This window comes from Macaca mulatta, chromosome 19 (assembly GCF_049350105.2).
Source record: "Macaca mulatta isolate MMU2019108-1 chromosome 19, T2T-MMU8v2.0, whole genome shotgun sequence".
Taxonomy (NCBI): domain Eukaryota; kingdom Metazoa; phylum Chordata; class Mammalia; order Primates; family Cercopithecidae; genus Macaca; species Macaca mulatta.
The window spans coordinates 56,376,544-56,397,227 of NC_133424.1; the positions used below are offsets into that span (position 1 = coordinate 56,376,544).

At 40.6% G+C, this 20,684-nt stretch overlaps 1 protein-coding gene and 1 long non-coding RNA gene across 4 annotated transcripts in view; one reads left to right on the forward strand and one right to left on the reverse strand.

Annotated features, from left to right (window-relative positions):
* Positions 1-3,149: 3,149 nt before the first annotated feature.
* LOC711566 (uncharacterized) overlaps positions 3,150-20,684 on the forward strand; it is a 28,591-nt gene continuing 11,056 nt past the window's right edge. The window contains exons 1-6 of one of the 3 annotated variants that reach the window (XM_077983187.1): positions 3,150-3,412; positions 6,172-6,271; positions 9,274-9,400; positions 9,569-9,661; positions 13,854-15,097; positions 20,415-20,444. In XM_077983187.1, coding sequence (XP_077839313.1) covers positions 6,257-6,271; positions 9,274-9,400; positions 9,569-9,661; positions 13,854-15,097; positions 20,415-20,444 — 1,509 coding nt within the window. In that variant the 5' untranslated portion in view covers positions 3,150-3,412; positions 6,172-6,256. Of the gene's footprint in view, positions 3,413-6,171; positions 6,272-6,314; positions 7,820-9,273; positions 9,401-9,568; positions 9,662-13,853; positions 17,600-20,414; positions 20,445-20,684 lie in introns of those variants that run through there. The other 2 variants (XM_028839326.2, XM_077983188.1) reach the window with 2 other exon arrangements.
* Positions 13,489-20,658, reverse strand: LOC114674061 (uncharacterized). The gene is made up of 2 exons (XR_003725018.2): positions 20,063-20,658; positions 13,489-16,974 (listed from the first exon to the last, which is right to left on the reverse strand). It is a non-coding gene; the product is annotated as an uncharacterized LOC114674061 (long non-coding RNA).

The window sequence follows — 20,684 nt, forward strand, 5'->3', positions numbered from 1 at the left end:
TACCCAATCTCAGGTAGTTCTTTATAGGAGTCTGAGAATGGACTAATGCTACGCTATAGGACAACTGTAGTTAACAGTATATTATATCGTTTCAAATATCTAGAAGGAGGACATTGAATGTTCCCAATACAAAGGAATAATAAATGTTTGAGATGATGGATATGCAGATTACCCTGATCTGATCATTGTATATTATATGTATCAAAACATCATTATATGTCTCATGAGTAGTTATAAGTATTATTTGTCAATAAAATATACTACAATAAAAACTTTAAAGGTGTTAACATCTTAAATAAATAATAATTAAAAATTGAGAAGAGGCCAGGTACAGTGACTCATACCTGTAATCTCAGCACTTTAGAAGCCTGAGGCGGGAAAATCGCTTGAGCCCAGGACTCCAAGACCAGCCTTGGCAACATAGCAAGACCTCGTTCTAAAAAAAAAATTGAGGAGAACAGACCAAAAAAACTCAACATAAAAATGGGTAATAGATTTGAACAATTTACAAGAAGAAAAATAATACTGACACAGGAAATATGCAAAAATGTTCCATGTTACTTAAAAAACAAGAAATGTAAATTAAAACTAAATTTAAATACACTTCTTACCATTTAATTGGCAAAACTTTAAAAATGCCGTAATAACACATTTTGTTAGCTAGTTTCAAGGCAAGAGTATATTTATACATTACTTCTGGAAATGGAAATGGTACGAAAAAATTAAGGCAACTTGACAATATGCAACAAATTATATTTCTATTAACATCTTCTCTTTTCAATCCTGCTTTTTGGGATGTACTCTTCTGATATATCTTCAACAGGGATAATATATACATGTACAAGTGTATTTACTACAGCATTATTTGTAATAATAAAATATTGGAAGTCATAAATTGGAGCCCTGTTAAACAAACCACTCAATGGAATGTATTCAGTTTTAAAAATAAATTACTCTATATGATGTGATTTCCAAGATGTTATTATGTGAACATAGAAGAGTTAGAAGTGTACTATCTTAACATTTAAGTAAAAAGGGAATATAAGAAACACATCTATTCTGTTAAAAAAAAGTGATAATGAAAATAATAAAATTAGTTACATAAAAGTGTTAGGTGGCAACACCATGGAAGTGGTTTAGGGGTAGGAGGGAGGGGAGTGGCAGTTCTCTGAGAGTAATATGTGGTAGAGCATTGACTTATGGGAACATGTTAATGACTGACATACCCAATAATATAAAATCAAGAATGAGATTTCTTTGTAGAAAAACGAGGAAAGTTAAAATCATAGAATAACAAATTAACCTAAATGTATTTGAAGTCAATGACATAAACAGTCTAAAAGTGAGGGCAAGAAGTAATTTAAGCAACTTATTAAACAGTACAGTATTTGACTATATATCCTCAGTCTAAACACAAAAAGAACTACAAAGAATGTTGAACTCTACTTTTGAGTTATTTTTTACAATGATATGAATTAGTAATTCTGACACTACATGATGCATATTGAATGGTCTTAATGTTTGTGGCCTACCAAAATTCATATGTTGAAATTGTTACTCTCAATGTGATGGTAATAGGAGGTGGGGCCTTTGGAGGGTGATTAGGTCATGAGGGAAGAACATTCATGAATGGGATGAATACCCTTATAAAAAATGCCACAAGGAGCTTGTCACTTCAACCAAAAGAACACAGCAATATGGTGCTACATATGAACAAGAAAGTGGCCTTCTACCTGACACAAAATCTGCCAGTGCCTGGATCTTGAATCACAGTTTCCAGATCTGTGAAGAATAGATTTCTGTTGTTTAAAAGCCAGGCAAGCTATGGTATTTTGTGACTAAAAATATTGGTACTGTAACAAATACCTAAAAATGTAGCAATCTCTTTGGAACTATGTAATGGATAGAGGCTAGAAGAGTTTTTACATGCATGCTAGGAAAAGCCTACAGTGCCGTGAATGGACTGATGAGGACAATTCTGGTTAGGGCTCAGAAATAGAGAATGAAAACTGTAGAGAAAGCATAAATCTTGTTAGAGCATACCTAGGTGGTCACGATCAGAATGTTGGTAGAAATATGGACAGTAAAGGCCATTCTGAAGACCTCAGAAAAGTTGAACATGTTATTGGAAGAGAAGAGAGCTTCTTGTTATAAAGGGACAAAGAATTTGACTGAATTATATTCAGGTGCTAGTGTTTCATGGCAGGTAAAATTTGTGAATGATATAATTGAAGATTTATTCGAATTAATTTCTAATCAAAGTGAAGTTGTTGCTTGAATAATCTTGACTACCCATAGTAAAAGGCAAGAAGTGAGAAATGACTGAAATAAGTATCAATTAAAAGGGAAACAGAACTAAAATTTATAAAAGTTTACAACCTATCTACTTTGGGGAAAAAAAAAAGGAAACCTGAAGGAAACAAGGGTATGGTTAAGCAACTAATTCATGAAATTAGTATGGATTGGCCATGTCAACTGAAGCCAGGACCTATTGTCCAAGACAATGGAAGAATGACCCCAAAGGCATTTCACAGATTATGGCAGCTTCTTCTCCCATCACAGGCCCAGAGTGCAAGGACCTGGGGGACAGAAAGGGCCTTTGATGCCAGATATACCCTAATATATTAGGCACAGTTTCCTGCCTACTACGATTGAGCGTGTCAATAAATTTTTGTCTCTTGTTGGGGCAGAACAGAGCAAGGATACAGCTGTAACTGGTATAGAAATAGCATTCACTCAATTTTCAGAGCAGTGTTCCTCATACTGCGGTAGTCACTTTAAAGAAAACCATGAAAAGTCTTCTTTTTTAGTTCAGAAAAATTGATACAGAACATGAGACTCCATTATTTCAAAATAAAAATATAGGTTGAAAGGCCAGAATTCCTGCCTGAGCCAAAATTCCCACGCCTCCACAGAGCAAATGGACTCCATTTCCCAAGATACCCGCGAAACGCCTGCGACAGTCCAGTTGCCCCGTGAATGCGCGGGAAATTTGGCCCCCGCAGGCGTTTCGCGAGTATATTGAGGGGCGTGGGAATTGCGGCTCAGGCAGGAGGACCTATGAATTCTGGGAAGTGGAGTCCATTTGCTCTGTGGAGTCGTGGGAACTTTGGCTCAGGCAGGAGGATTCGGTGGATTCTGGGAAGTGTAGTCCAGACGCTCTGTGGCATAGCGGACACTTCCGGTCTCCTAGCAGGACTTTACTACTTTACTTAACAAGGTGGTTCGAGCCAACTCTGTGTCTTGCGGGTCTTTGCGAAAATGAACCAGTTATTGGGGGGCGCCTAACGACCTGGGGGTCAACTAAGGGGGCAAGAAGCCCTGGCGAAGACCTGAGGTTTGGAGATGCGGGGGACGAAGGGGGCTTTCGTTGCGGTCGATGGAGCCTTCTGGCGTTGGGGGCTGTACGCAGGTCCACCGGAGGAGTCGTCGCGGGTTCGGTGGGCGGGGGAGAACCCTGTCTAGTCTTGTGTGCCTCTTTACAGGGTTTTCCAAGTCTTTGACCTCGCTCAGTCCGCCTCCACCTTAAGTGTGCAACCTCTTTCTCGCAATATAACGTAGGGTGTTAATCTCCCTGCACCTCCTATTGCCGTTTTTTAAGTGAGGATTTTAGGACCATCCTGATAGAATTGTTTTAGGAGTTGAAAGTTGTGGTATAAAACAAAGCCTTAACAGCCCCTGTCACTTGGTGTCCTGTTAGTTTCCCGCGAAGTGGTCAGGGCCCCGGGTGGGGTCAGAACTCCAGCTGCCCCGGCCCTTCTCTCTGATCCCTGTAGGACGCTGGATGGTCCCTGATGCCTCTGACCTCTTTTTAGGAAGGCGAGGGTTGCATCCACGTTTCACGAAGGGAGGGGAGCATTTAACTTGTATCCGGGACGGCGACGCAGTCAGGGTGTTTCACAGCTTTCTCCTTCCCCAGCCTGACCTTTCTAAAAGAACTGCAGGGAGGGATTTGGCTACTGAGGGCAAAGCTCTCTACATGAGTGGTCCTTGGCTTTTTTTCTTTTTAAAAAAGTGTTATTTATTTTGTTAGTCTGCTATTATTATTATTATTATTGTTATTATTTGAGAACGAGGTTTGCTCTGTCGCCCAGGCTGGAGTGCAGCAGTGGCGCGATCTCGGCTCACTGCAACCTCCGCCTCCCGGGTTCAAGTGATTCTCCTGCCTCAGCCTCCCAAGTAGCTGGGATTACAGGCACGCGCCACCATGCCCGGCTAATTTTTATATTTTTAGTAGAGACGGGGTTTCGCCATATGGCCAGGCTGGTCTCAAACCCTTGGTCCCAAATGATCCGTCCGCCTCGGCCTCCCAAAGTGCTGGAATTACAGGTGTGAGCCACTGCGCCGAGCCGGTTTTTTTTTATTTTGTAGAGATACTCACCTCAACCAAGAGTGTATAGGATGTATCCTTGGGCATGGGTGTTGATAATAATTAAGCCTTAATTGGTAACTTCATTCTAAGGGCTTTATGGCAATAAATACATTTACACCACACCGTGGCTCTGCGAAAAGTTATTGCTCTTCCCCCCCCCTTTCTTTTGGAGACGGAGTCTCACTCCGTCGCCCAGGCCAGAGTGCAGTGGCGGGATCTGAGCTCAGTGCAATCGCCGCCTCCTAGGTTCAAGCGATTCTCCTGCCTCAGCCTTCTGAGTCGCTGGGATTACAGGTGTGCACCACCATGCCCGGCTAATTGTTGTATTGTTAGTAGAGACTGGGTTTCACCATGTTGGTCAGGCTGGTCTCGAACTCCTGACCTCGTGATCCGCCTGCCTTGGCCTCCCATAATGCTGGGATTACAGGCGTGAGCCACCAAGCCGGGTCATTCTTTTCCATTTTAAATATGGGAGTGAGACACTGGGTGCATAGTTACCCAAGTAGTAAGAGGTGCAGCTGGAGTTGGAACCTAGGCAGTTTGGGTCAGAGAGCCTGAGTTGATCATCCCTTGGATACATTTTCATTGAGGTAGAGGAACTAGCTGGAATCAGATTGGGAAAAAAAGCTAGGACTTGACTGAAGGGACCTTGAGAGCAAGGCTCATGGACGTGGACTTCTGTAGGAGCCTTTTAAAATTTGGTCAACATTTTGTTTCACTTTTTATAAGGATTTTGTATTGTGGAACCATATCATTGTGGAACAGTTTAAAGTTAGATAAACATGTGGAGAAAACATGTTTTAAATTACCCATGAATCCAAGATGTAAAGGTGGTAACTGTCTGATACAAGTTATAGAACTTTCAGTTCTCCCCCATTTCCTTTTAGTCTGTCTTTATGTCTATTTGTATATTTATTTATAAGCATTTGAAAAATTGTTATAATATCTTACTGTGTTTTCCCATGTTTCTTTAACCATGGAAATTTTTAAACACTGCTAATGGAGAATGAACTAGCAAACTACCATATTATGTCATGCTTATCCTTATTATTCCCATTGTTACCGTTCTTATGACTATTTCCTGATAGTTTAAAACCTTTCATTTTTATATCATTTCAAAGCTATAGAAAAGTTGCAAAAATAGTTTAAGGAATTCTCATATAATCTTTACCCAAATTTGCCAATTGTTTACATTTTTTCCTGTTTTGCCATCATCACGATTCAGTTTAGACCATTTTCATCTCCCGACTGGGCTCTTTGTGCCCACTTAGAGTTAAAACTCATTTTCAGGCCTGGCATGGTGGCTCATGCCTGTAATCTCAGCACTTTGGGAGGCCGAGGTGGGAGGTATAGCTTGAGCTCAGGAGTTTGAGACCAGCTCAGGCAACATAGCAAGACCCCATCTCTTAAAAAATAAAAACTCATTCTCACCTCAAATCTGGAGCAACCACTAACTTATTTTCTCTATATATAACTGTTATCTGTTCTAGATATTTCATATAAATGGGATCATATAATCCATGGGTTTTGTGATTTTCATTTAGCATGATGTTTCCAAGCTTTGTGCATGTTGTAGCTTGAGTCAGCACTTCATTCCTTTAAATTTCCAAATAAGATTCCATTGTATGGATATGCCACCATTTGCCTATCCATTTACCCAGAGGAAGGCATCTTGGTTGTGTGCAGTTTGGAATTATTATGAATAATGCTGCTGTGATCGTTCATGTGCTGATTCACAACACACATCTGTATTGTTGGGTGTCATCCGTGGCAACCCTTTCATGTGTCTTTTTCTGCAGACTGTGGCATGTTTCAGGCAGGATTCCTCCTTCCTTCAAACTGCATCACTCAGGAGTCTGCAAATTCCCCAAAGTAGGAGGAAAAATGACCACATTCAAGGTGAGCGGGGCGTGCCTCTCTTGCTGTTAAAATTCCATGTCACTACTCATATTGTCATGTGTTTTTCTCTGTCATGAGAAGACTCAAGGGGAAAACAGGCATTTGGGGACCTATTGTGTGCCAGGTGCTTCCTTATCTCTTTTGTGTTGACTGCATTTGGTTTTTGGTTTTGTTTTGTTTTGTTTTTTTACCATTATTTATTTTATGGAGTAGAAAATTAGTAGAAACAGTGCTCCCACTTCCTTACCTCCCCTCTCTCAAATTATCCATTTTTATCTTCTCTTGCTGTTTGTCATGTACATTCATAACTGTATTTGTATTGATGATATACATCTAACTGTAAACTGTGCTTTTTTATATGTTATATAATCTTCTGTTTTTATGGTTACATCATATTCTTATTACACTGATGTATCTTTTTATTTATAACTACTTCACGCTCATAGACTTATTTTAAGCAACACTGCAGTGACAGCTTTCCTATCTATAACCTTTTCCCACAAAATTAATTTTGACAACCATATGCCATTTTAGCTCAATTTTGAAAGGGTACTTTTGATATGTACCACATTGGCTGTTGTGCAGATAGAATATTTTAACTGGGCACAGAACAACAGGATATAACTGCTGCTCCACACAAATATTGTCGGAGTTTTCACACTGGAAGAGCTAGATTCTGTGTTTTCCTTGTCTCAGTCATACTTTCCGTGTGCTTTATTTACTGGTCTCTTCTAATTCACTTATGTAGTAAGCAGTTTAACCAAAGTAGTGGAAAACCTTCATTTAAAATGTCCAGTGATACTAAGATTTGCCAGTCACTTGTGTTCTGTTACTACGTTTACTCCTCAGAGCAGCAGAATGAGGAGGTTCCTGGTCTCTTCTTCTTCTTAAACAGGTGAAATATGAGAAACCTGCTCAGGGGTACACAGGCAACCAAAGGTCAGGAGTGTTAGCCATTTGGCTCAAGTGAAAAAGAGAGACAAGGAGAGAGACAGAATTCTCCATTGAGCAACCTGTGCCCTGTGGTGTGGGTGTCAGGAGTTCCCTGTTGAGTGATGGTGTCCCTAGTGGTGCTGCTCCTCCCTGTCCCTACTTGGTGTGACTTCTTGTCACATGTCACTCTGACATGGCATCTACTCCAAGCACTGAAGTACACTGATTACCATAGTTATTATAGAAAATCTTTAAATCCCTTATGGCAAAAGATGCCTCACACAATGTTACCAGAAGAAATAATGACCTGGGGCAGAAATGTTTGCCACATGGATACCTAAAGAAAATAAAATTCAAAATCAAAACCTTGAGCACAGAATAAAGGAAAAACTCCAGATAGGAACAAAGGACACTAAAAGGCCAGTGTAAAAGGAAAACTAGCGATGTCCAATAACGTTCAAAAGTGATGGTGTTCATTTATAATAAAATAAGTGAGAATAATAGAACGAATTGTTCCCCCAATCAGATTACCAAGACTGCGGGAATATTTATAACCTGCTCTTGGCCATGATAAAGAGAAGCAAAGTACTTGTATTCTGTTCAAAGATTATGGAGGTAGGTAAAAAACTAGGAAGAAAGCATGCAGTTATATGATCACTGTTCTAAATGTGCTTATTTTTTGATGTTTTAATTTTCATTTGAAATTATTATTTTAAACAATAAGAGAGGAGAGTAAGATGTTCTTACATCTTACTACATCATTACTTAATGATCTCTTCACAGGATTGATAATGGAAAATATGTAAAATTAAATATTCTTTACTGTGGCTAAAAGTAGGTCATCAGTTCTCTGGAATACTATGCAGCCATGAAATAGATAATGCTAGTAACAACAGTAAAAATGATTCCAGCTAATGTTCATTAAACACTTAGTCAGTGGCACAGATGTTTCCAAATGCTATGTATTTCCTTGTTTAATCCTTTAAAATACTGTGCCAAATAAGGACTATTATTTAGAGAGGAAACTAATTCCTGTAGGCAAACATGTCTAAGGCCACACAGATAGGAAGGGACAGACCCTTAGGATGTGCAATGATGCATTCTGGCTTCTGATCAGGACACTGAGGGCTGCGATTAACATTTGTGGTTTGTACCTTGAGAGTAGAAGACACACTACATAACTGTCGCACACAGCTGTCCACACAAGTACTGTGGAGTAGGTTCACTGTGCACTGATTATCAACTTGTGTGAGTCCTGTGAGACAGAACACGATCTCATTCAACAGATTACGTGAAGCAGATTTGTTACCTACGGATTGGCAGCAAGGGAGCACAGAAGTGTAGGACATACTGTGAGGTGGCCATCCAAGGCTGAAGAAAACTTCCTGGGGTGGGTAGAATCTTGACCTCATTTCCACCAGAGCAGAGGTACCCCAGAAGGCAGCCCACCCCAGGTTATATACCTCAGGGGCAACATGACTTACTGGGCACTTTCTCTCTAACTCAAGACGTTATCTTCCATAGGAAGGACAGGAACATTACATTACTAGCATGTTCTATGTTTATTCTTCAGAACTATAAGCAAGAAAGAATGATTCAAGGCCACTCTGAAAATTACCCACAGTTACCTAAAACCTGCTAGTTTAGCAAATACTAAAGAAAAGCGATAGCAACCAGGGTTTGAATATAAGAGAGGACAATAGGCCTTACCCAACAAGGTTGGAACTGAATTGTTTAATGTTGCTGGGGCAGTTGGCAAGATTTGTTGAACCTATATATGGGAAGCCCAGAATGCAGCATGTAGAGTCCTACAGGGTTACATACAAGTAGACTCGATGAGTGCACAGAGTAAATGTACAGGACTTCATCATTGCACTTCTGGTGGAGTTCAGGTAAATCAGTGTATGTCATTGTCAGGATATAGGCAGAATGAGTGGGAAATCTAAGTTCACCTACTTCTCTCAGTATTGAGAACAACTTTCCACTCATCCCCTTCCCTTGCTCAGTGCTGCTTCTCCCGCAGTAGTCCTTGGTCATAAGATTGAAGTTATGTCTTCTTGATGTTGTAGGAGGCAGTGACCTTCAAGGATGTGGCTGTGTTCTTCACTGAGGAGGAGCTGGGGCTACTGGACCCTGCCCAGAGGAAGCTGTACCGAGACGTGATGCTGGAGAACTTCAGGAACCTGCTCTCAGCGGGTGAGCACGGGCATCTTTTGTAACAGAACATCAGGCCCAAGGAGTGGCTTTGTACCGTAGAGTGTTCAAGTTTGAGTGTGCATTGGGAATCTAAATTTCCAGTAAATTTTGCCTAAATATTACTCCAGAATGTGTTGGGATTCAGCACGTGACCTTACCTATTCACAGGGCATCAACCATTCCACCAAGATACTTTCCACTTCCTAAGGGAAGAAAAGTTTTGGATGATGGAGACAGTAACCCAAAGAGAAAGGAATTCAGGTAAGAACTAAGCATCTGTGCGTCCTTGTACATGACTCTCCTACCTGTTGTGCTTCTGTCCGTGCCCATTTGCATTGCTCTAATGTAAATGACCACGTCTCCTTCAGGATTATTACAACTGCCTTCCAGTTGGTGGCCCTGTTCCCACCCTTCCCACCCTAATATCTATTCTCATGGCAGCCAAAGCGATCCTTAGGAAATGGAAGTCAGATTGTCATTCCTTTCCTCAAAAGCTTTTATAACTTCTTATTTTTATTAATGTTACAACCTCTTTAAGTGCATCTTAGAGACCTATGTGGTCTGCTCTTCATCCCATTCTGCCTCTCTGACTACATATGTCCTTTCCCTCTTTCTCCATCATTTCCAGCCACATTTCTTCCCTGCTGTTTCTGTCCTGCCAAGGACACTGTATTGCCTGTTGTGGTAACCAATGGCCACAAACTTAGTGGACTAAACAAAAATATTTATTATCTCTCTGTTCTTTAGGCCTGAAGTCTGATACATTTCACTGGGCAAACATCAAAGCATCCCTAGGGCTTTGTTCCTGCCTGGATGTTCTTGCAGGGAAAGCTTCACTTTGGTTTACCAGCGTCTAGGCACTGTCCACACTCCCTAGCTCTTGTTTCATGTCTCCATCTTCAAAGGCAGCTACTTTGCATCTCTGACCATTTTTCCATAATCCCATTCCCTCTGCCACTCTTCCTAAGCCTCTGCCCTCTACCTTTCAGGTCCCTTGTGATTGTATTAGTCACTCCTGCATAATCCAGGATGATCTTCCTGCCTTCTGCTTAGGTGACTGATGACCTTTATGGCCTCTGCCATTTTAATCCCTCTTGCTGTGTAACATAATAGGAAGGCTGACTGTATGTTGCTCAACAGATTTTTTGGCCTGCTGATTGCTGCTTATCCAATTCTGACTTTCTTAGGTTCCCTTGACATGATTGGTTTTAGGTGTGTACAACTGACCCACATCCCATGGAAACTTCTAAGCATTGTTTTTATGACCACACTGAGTAAGATGCCTTCCTTGAGACTTACACTGGAACTTTCCATAGGGAGCATGTTTATATCTGGGAAGAAATTCTTTTTGAATGAGGGTTTCCAGCTACATTTCGTTCGAAAGATTTACCCATCTGCAGTCCATTTGCCTTTTCCAAAGTCTATATGCACTTCACTGGCCCCAGATTTCTCCTTCTTACTAGAAGGGGGAAGAATGAGGATGAGGGGACACAAGTCACGTAGCTGAACATTTACTTTATTTCTGGCCCTCTTTCTTCATAAATATGTATATTTCTGCATCTTTGTGTCATACAAATTTTGTCAAAAACATTAAAGGATAGATTTTACACAATTTTTTCTTGATTTTTATAGATTTAGTGCTATATTTTGAACTGGTGAACTTTATGACCTGGTAGGAATTGGGAAACTGCCTTCTCAAACTAGAAACATCCTGAAGATTCTCCTTTCTCCCTAAAGACCTCTTATTTATTTAATTTATTTTTGAGATGGAGTTTCGCTCTTGTTGCCCAGCCTGGAGTGCAATGGCGCGATCTTGGCTCACAGCGACCTCCGCCTCCTGGGTTCAAGTGATTCTCCTGCCTCAGCCTCCCAAGTAGCTGGGATTATAGGTGCCCACCACCACACCTGGCTAATTTTTGTATTTTTAGTAGAGGTGGGGTTTTACCACGTTGGCCAGGCTGGTCTCAAACTCCTGACCTCAGGTGATCCGCCCGCCTCGGCCTCCCAAAGTGCTGGGATTACAGGCGTGAGCCACCATGCCCAGCCAAGACCTCTTATTTATAAGTGACAGTGTATTAAATATATCTGTGTACTACTGTATACCAATAGGTACATGCTTACCTATTAATCCTTTCCAAGATTCAACCTTTGCAACTTGACTTTCCCTTGGAAGAATTTACTTAATTCAGGACTTGGTATTAATTAGCCTGACAAATTTTTGAATGTTTTTGTGAGTATGAGCCATAGTAAGAAGCACATGTTTCAATATAACCCGGACAAATATTTTTCATGCCTGTAGATGTGTACAAGTGACTCTAGGAGGCATTTCATGGAATGATCACTTTCCTGCTTGTCATGATGCTGTGATAATTTACATTCCAGTTCTTTTTTGTAAATGTTTATTGCAGAGTTTAACTGTATTTCATAGCTCACTAATGTGTAGTCTTCAATGTAAAAAGTTATAAAGTCCTATTTATCTGCATCATAGGCTTTCTTTTCATTCCATGTGATTCTTCACATTTTTGATTGTCTGATCAGGAACATCTCCTTTGTGGACCCCTGGAAGGACAGCCTTTCAGATTCCCCTCAGAACTGCAGTTGTCTGTCCCTGTACTCTTTGAGATAACCAAGTTACTGTCCATATCAATACAGAAAAGTAAGATTAAGCATTTTACATATGCTGTGCAAAATTCTTGTGCAGGGATACTATTTTGAATGTGTACATAGAAACACTACAAGGTGTTTGATGTTTAACATTGTGAAGAGTTCAACCAACTACAAAATTTACTGAGACGTTTTACAGAGAACTGCTCTAACTTCACACCAACTGCAAATTCGGGAGGTTTTCAAAACTACCTTCACATTCAATAATTTTCTAAACTCTCAGAACTCACTGAATACTTTTATTCTCACTGACTGATTTTTACAGGGAAAAGATGTATATTATACTTAGAGAAAAACCAAATAAGACAGGGTCCAGATGAGAAGAACCAAATGTGGACCTTCTATTGTATTCTCTTGGCAGAGTAGGATGTATTACATTCCCAGTATGAAGGTATGACTTAGACTCAAAGTACTGTCAGTCACAGAAACTCACCTGAGTGCTGGGATCCAGAGTAATTATTGGGTCTCCATTACGGAGCCATTATTGGTTGATTGATTCCTAGGTGGTTAATCAGTCTCCTGGTCTGCTAACTCTCTGTGACCTAAAGCTCCACCTTAAATCACATTGCTGTTATTTCTGACATGGAGAGGAGCATCTCCCACCCCCAAGCCCCCAAAGGATTTGCCAGCTATAACCGTAAATTATATTGTTTCACTATGCAGAGTGATCCATTGTTTGCCCTCAAGCCAACCAAGACACTCTCCTGAGGTATGACACTTCAGGATCCTAGAGATTACCTCTCAGATGCTGAGGACGAAGTCCCAACTTCTTTTTGGTTAGGTTAACTTTTTTTTTTTTTTTTTTTTTTTTTTTTTTGGGCAGAGTCTCACTCTGTCTCCCAGGTTGGAGTGCAGTGGCACGATCTCAATCTCAGCTCACTGCAACCTCTGCCTTCCAGGTTTAAGCAATTCTCCTGCCTCAGCCTCCTGAGTAGCTGGGACTACAGTCATGTGCCACCACGCCTGGCTAATTTTTGTATTTTTAGCAGAGACAGGGTTTCAAGGCCAGGCTGGTCTCGAACTCCTGACCTCAAGTGATCTGCCCACTTCAGCCTCCCAAAGTGCTGGGATTACAGGTGTGAGCCACTGCACCCAGCATTTTTTTTATTTTTATTTTTTATTTTTTTGAGACAGGGTCTTGTTCTGTCACCCAGGGCTCACTGCAACTTCCACCTCCCAGGCTCAAGCAATCTTTCCACCTCAGCCTCCCAAGTAGCTGGGACTACAGAGTATGCCACCACTCCTGGCTCATTTTTGTAGTTTTAGTAGAGACAGGGTTTCACTATATTGCCCAGGCTGGTCTCAAACTCCTGGACTCAAATGATCAATCCCAAAGTGCTGGGATGACAGGTTTGAGCCACCGCACCTGACCTAGGTTAACTTCTTTATAAGGATATACAGCATAAACACAAATATACAAAGTATTGATTATGTTATTGCTTTTCCTTAAAGTTCCTTTTTATTCATACTTCATTATGTACATAAATTTTTATTTTCATAATTTATCACGCAAGACTAGACTAGGAAATTCATTAGAAATAGTAACAAGTTAAATGTATATCATATTTTAAAATTAAGTCTATTGTTTCTATCAAGGATTTTACATGTGAGACATGATGTGGTTCTGAATTGGCCTCACGCAAACCAGAAATCAGGGTGTACTTGGAAAACACAAACTGAATGTTCTCTGTATTCATTGAAGTTTAATGTCATGTCCTAAGTGTGAAACCTTGAGAGCACTGAATAAAGGCTTTACCTGTACACATCTCTTAAATCTGTGTCCTCATAGGAAGCAAGATCCAAACTGAGTTGGAGTCTGTTCCAGAAGCAGGAACACAGGAAGAGTGGTCCTGCCAGCAAATCTGGGAACAAATTGCAAAAGATTTAACCAGGTCTCAGGACTCTATCATAAATAATTCTCAGTTCTTTGAAAATGGTGATGTCCCCTCCCAGGTTGAAGCGGGACTGCCCACAATTCACATAGGACAGAAACCTTCCCAGGGTGGGAAGTGTAAACAGTCCTTCAGTGATGTTTCCATCTTTGATCTTCCTCAGCAGTTATACTCAGGAGAGAAGTCTCATACATGTGATGAGTGTGGAAAAAGCATCTGTTACATCTCAGCTCTTCATGTTCATCAGAGGGTCCACATGGGAGACAAACTCTTTACGTGCGATGTGTGTGGCAAGGAATTTAGTCAAAGCTCACATCTGCAGACTCATCAGAGAGTCCACACTGGAGAGAAACCATTCAAATGTGAGCAGTGTGGGAAAGGTTTCAGTCGTAGATCAGCACTGAATGTTCATCATAAATTACACACAGGAGAGAAACCTTACATTTGTGAGGCATGTGGGAAGGCCTTCATTCATGATTCCCAGCTTAAGGAACATAAGAGAATCCATACTGGGGAGAAGCCATTCAAATGTGACATATGTGGTAAGAGCTTCCATTTTAGGTCAAGACTTAAGAGCCATTTCATGGTTCACACAGGAGAAAAACCATTTAGGTGTGATACATGTGATAAGAGCTTTCATCAGAGATCAGCACTTAATAGGCATTGCATGGTCCACACAGGAGAGAAACCGTACAGATGTGAGCAGTGTGGAAAAGGCTTCATTGGTAGGCTAGATTTTTATAAGCATCAGGTGGTCCACACAGGAGAGAAACCATATAATTGTAAAGAATGTGGGAAGAGCTTCAGATGGTCCTCATGCCTTTTGAACCATCAGCGAGTCCACAGTGGAGAAAAAAGCTTCAAATGTGAAGAATGTGGGAAGGGATTTTATACAAATTCACAACTGTCTTCCCATCAGAGATCCCACAATGGTGAAAAGCCATATAAATGTGAGGAATGTGGGAAGGGCTACGTTACTAAGTTTAATCTTGACTTGCACCAGAGGGTCCACACGGGAGAGAGACCTTATAATTGTAAGGAATGTGGGAAGAGCTTTAGCCGGGCCTCAAGTATTTTGAATCATAAGAGACTCCACTGCCAGAAAAAACCATTCAAATGTGAGGACTGTGGAAAGAGGCTTGTACACAGGACATACCGTAAAGACCAACTGAGAGACTACAGTGGGGAAAACCCATCCAAATGTGAGGATTGTGGGAAACGCTACAAGAGGCGCTTGAATCTAGATATACTTTTATCGTTATTTCTAAATGACACATAATTATTCATATTTATGGGGTACAATGTGGTTTTAATGTGTGCGTATAATTTATAGTGATCAAATCAGTGTAATTGGTGTATCTATCACCTCAAATATTTACCATTTCTTTGTGTTGGAAAATTCAAAATCCACTTAAGAGGAGTTAGTAGACAGCAAGGGAAGGGTCCCTGGAGAGCCCCCACCGCATGGGTCAGTGCCTCATCCCCACATAACATAAAAAGCAGCCTGGGGAAGAAAATCAAGCTACAGGCACGGATAAGGGAACTAGCACAGGGGATTGTGCCTGGAGACATGCCCGTGGCTGCACAGATAGAAGAACCTCCAGCTCACTCAGGTAAAAACTCGCACAAACCTCCGGCTCACTCAGTTAAGGGAACAAGACCTGACACAGAAATGCCTTTGTCCTTTGTATAATCAGCAGGCTCCCAGGAAAAAGTTTCTTCTTTTATGGGCATGAACATAGTGGGTTTCAGTAGGTTCAGATTGGCACTTTCCTTTGTGGAAAAGGAAAAGCCCAGGCTCTATAAATCATCGCTTCAGCTCCTGATTGGTCCCAGGCCAAGCTGAATAGCTGTTATGAATCATCACTTCAGCTCCTGATTGGTCCCCGGTCAAGCTGAATAGCCCTTATGAATCATCACTTCAGTTCCTGATTGGTCCCAGGCCAAGGTCCCAGACCAAGCTGAATCACACTTTCTCCAGGACAGCCGGCAGGCTAAGCGCATTCCTTCCCCTTCCCAGTCCATAAAAACCCCAGATCCCAGCCTTGTAGTGGGCAACTTATTTGGGTCCCCATCTCCACTGTGGAGAGCTTTTTTTCTTTCACTTTTTAAACTTTTACTCCAATTTCACCCTTGTGTCCGTGCTTCTTAATCATCTTGGACATGAGATTAAGAGCTCCGAGTGATACATCACAAGAGAGACTGCTACAGTGTGGTGCATTTGTGAGACTATAACACATTATTAGCAATTTGTAAATAATTGTTGATGATAGTCACCTTTAGTGCTGCAGAACAGTATAAATTCTTCCTCTCTACCTCTTTTGTATCTGTTAGCCAGCCTTTGGCCATCTCACCTACCTCCTACACTTCCTTGCCTCTACACCCACTCTTCTACTCTCTACTACGAACTCAGCTTTTTTTAACTTCCATATGAGGGAGGTCAATATTTCTCTTTCTTTGCTTGGCTTATATGACTTAATGATATCCTTGAAAACTCATCCATGTTGCCACAAATGATAAAATTTTGTTTCCTTGTTATGTCTAAAGAGGATTCCATTGTGTATATATGCCACCTTTTCTTCATTCATGTATTGATAGACACTTAGGTGGATTCCATATCCTGGCTTTTGTGAGTAGTGCTACAATGAACCTGGGAGTGCAGATATCTCCTCGACATACTGATTTCCTTTCATTTGGATATACCAATAGTGGAATTGCTGGATCACTTGAATTTTATTAGGCTTCAGAAGCTCCACATGGGAGAGAAACTATAGAAGTGTGGGGAGGGTGGTATGTGCTTCATTCAGGCCTCAAGTCTTCAACTTCAGAGTGTCCACATTGGCGAGAAGCCTCAGTAATGTATGTAATAAAGTTTTTACTCAGTTTTCATGACTACAATCTCACCTAAGCATTCACAAAGGGGAGAAACATTAAAATATAAGGCACATAGAAAGCAGTTCCCTTTGAGTTCGTATCTTGTAATTTATCACAGAATCCATGCTGATGATACATTTCATCCTGTAGGAGAAAAAACATTTGTTTAAGTTAAAACCTTTTTCAGCCATAGCTCAGCATACCCCAGTGGTCCTAGGACTGTCATAGTGGAGAACCCTTGTTAAGTTGTGCAGTAGGGCTTCAAAAAAAAGTTTGACAGTTACAGTTATTCAGGAGACAGGCCTTAGAATAAGAGTTCATTCATGCATTTACAAAACTCTAATCATGAACATATCAAAGTTGATTACCACTAGAATGTCAGCAACATGTGTTTTCTGCTTTATCTTCACAACTTTTAACACTGATTATAATTTTGTGTTCACTGTGTGTTAAAAGAATCAAAAGGAGCAAACATGATGTTTTTAAATTGTATCTAAGAGAGGAGATCTACAAATAATTCAGGGACACCTGAGTTGAAATGCAGAGTACACTAAATACTGCATTCACAGCATTATTTTGATAATATCTGTTCCCACTTGGTTCCTGTCTTCCCCTCCTCCTCTATTCAGAAGTTGCATTCTTAGTATTTGTGGCTTTCTGTAGTGTTCCATTGGTTGAATACAATATAAATTCAACAATAATTTGTATTTTTTCTCACAGGCTGAAAACATTGTAATAAATTCAATAAAACATCTTAATAATTTCAAAAGTCTAATACTATAAAAAAGTCTTTTCCAATTATAATCTAGATCGCAAAAACTGAAATTCAATCACATCATGAAAAGTGGAAAATTCACAAGTATGTGGAAACTAAACAACATACTCTTTTTTTTTTTCATACTTTAAGTTCTAGGGTACGTGTGAACAACGTGCAGATTTGTTGCATATGTATACATGTGCCATGTTGGTGTGCTGTACCCATTAACTCATCATTTACATTACATATATCTCCTAATGCTATCCCTCCCCTCTCCCCACATCCTACAACAGGCTCCGGTGTGTGATGTTCCCCACCCTGTGTCCAAGTGTTCTCATTGTTGAGTTCCCACCTATGAGTGAGAACATGCAGTGTTTGGTTTTCTGTCTTTGCGATAGTTTGCTCGGAATGATGGTTTCCAGCTTCATCCATGTCCCTACAAAGGACATGAACTCATTCTTTTTTATGGCTGCATAGTATTCCATGTTGTATATGTGCCACATTTTCTTAATCTAGTCTATCATTGATGGACATTTGGGTTGGTTCCAAGTCTTTACTATTGTGAATAGTGCCTCAATAAACATACGTGTGCATGCAACACACTCTTAAATAATATGTCAGAGTAAATCAGGAGTGAAATTAAGAAATACCTGGAGACAACTGAAAATGAAAACAATGGCCAAAACTTTTGGAATGAGGCAAAAGCAGTAGAAGGAGGGAAATTTATACCTGCAAATGCTTATATTAAAAAAGAAGAAAGATCTGACATCCACAGCCTAATTTTATTTTCATGAACTAGAAAAAGAGAATCTTACAGAAAGTGATTAGGAGGGAAATAATAAATATTAAAGTATTAATAAATAAAATAGAGAAGAACAATACAAAGAAAACCAAACCAAGAGTTGGTTATTCTGAAAGACTTACAAAATTGTGAAAACTTTAGCAGGACTGACTAAAAAATAAAGACTTAAGTAACTAAAATCAGACACAAAAGTGGGGACATTATTACCAGTTTTTACAGAGGTGAGCCACAGCACCCAGCTGGATGTTTGTATATAGTGTAAGGAAGGGGACCAGTTTCAATCTTTTGCATATGGCTAGCCAGTTATCCCAGCAGCACTTATTGAATAGGGAGTCCTTTCCCTGTTGCTTTTGTTATTGTCATCAGTGACATGGTTTGGATGTGTCCCCACCCAAATCTCAGCTTGAATCGCATCTCCCAGAATTCCTATGTGTTGTGGGAGGAACCCCACAGAAAGTCAGAATTATTAATTAAAAGGGAAACAGAACTAAGAATTCTAAAATTTCACAGCCTATCTACTTTGGAAAAAAAATTAGAAAGCCTGTTCTGGATAAAACAAGGATAGAGATAAGCAATCGATTTATGAGATTAGTTTGGATTGGTCATGTCAACTGAAGGCAGGACCTACTGTCCAAAACACTGGAAGAATGACCCCAAAGGCATCTCAGAGATCATAGAGGCTGCTCCTCCCATCACAGACCCAGAGTGCAAGGACCTGGGGAGCAGAAGGGACCTTTGATACCAAGTGCCCCTACCCTCTTAGGCTCAGTTCCCTGCATGCTATGATAGAGTGTGTCAATACATTTTATCTTTCGGGAAGGCAAACTAGATCAAGGATACAGCTATAACTGGCTTATGAATAGTGATCAGTCAGTTTTCAGAGAGTGGATGTTTGGTATCATAAAGTTGGCACAGTCACCTTATTTTTGTGTCTAAACAAAATTATGAAAAGTTTTTAGTTTAGAAAAATAGATTAAAAAAAGTAGACTCAATTTTTTTAAAAGAAGAATATTGGTTTATAGGCCAATGTATGTTTATAGGGAGAAAAAAATCAGGTTACCTTCAAAAGAACAGGTTTTTAGATGAATTGTTTCCTAATTTAGCTTTATACTATTATCTTTTTAACCAATGCCAGTTTTTAAATTGCGAACTATAATAAAGAAATTATGTTTCACCAAGAAATAGGAAGAAACTTAAGAAAAAAATTTTTTTCATTATTGAGGTATCTGTTGCCTACGCTGGAGTGCAGTGGTGGCCTCATAGCTCACTGCAGCCTCACTCAAACTCCTGGGCTTCAGCGATCCTCCCACCTCAGCCTCCTGAGTACTTGAGACTTGTAGTCCCAAGATCAGGCCACCCGGCCTGGCCACTTAAAAAAAAAATTACAGAGATGAAGTCTCCCTGTATTGCCCTGGGGGGTCTCCAGTTCCTGGGCTCAAGGGAACGTCCTGCCCGGGCCTCCCAAAGGGCTGGCATTACAGGTTTGAGTCACTGCACTCGGCCAGGAAGAAACTCTTAATAAAACATGCTCCCTCACCTATAGAATCTTCCCGTTTTACTGCATTTACAATCTCAATGTAAGATTGATACTAATGCCTAGCACTTCATCAGTCATTATTGCTCTGAGGTACTGAGCAATTCACTACATTCGCTGAAATTTGATGTTTCTGCACCTAAGGAGAAATATGAATACCATGAAAAGTTTATGGGAAGATAGCTATTCCATGACGACACCGCTTCTCCACTGGTAGTTGTGATCTCAAATGGGGGTGGCTTTTCCTGCCAAACCAGTGGTCCCATAGTTTCTGGAGTAGGGGCTGGTGTTTTCATGCTCCTCATTGCCCTTGCCAAACCATTCCACCTGGCTCATCCTTTAAACCCTTAGTTTTAACCTCCCATCGTCAGGTTATCCTAATCCTTGAAGACTTTATCTCCTCGTTTGTTCTCTTCCCAATAACACTCCTGTCATCGTGGGAGACGTTTAGACTTCAGGAATTCCTGTCTATACAATATTTTCTTTCAAAGACTCAGGGAGAGAGAAGGACGACTCACAGGGTCACAGTCCACATTCCCCACCAGGCGCTCAGATATATGGGATACGTTCCCGGTGGGCATTGCGGTGTGTGTAGTCAACGAGCACCGCGGAGTCCAACACTTCCCGCTGAAGAGTGAGCTTATAGACATTTTCCATTCGCATTGGAGGAAGTGGAGTCCAGACACATTCTGAGTCGCGGGCAGGTTGGCTCAGGCGGGTGGACGAGTGAATTCTGGGAACTGTAGTCCATCAACTTCATG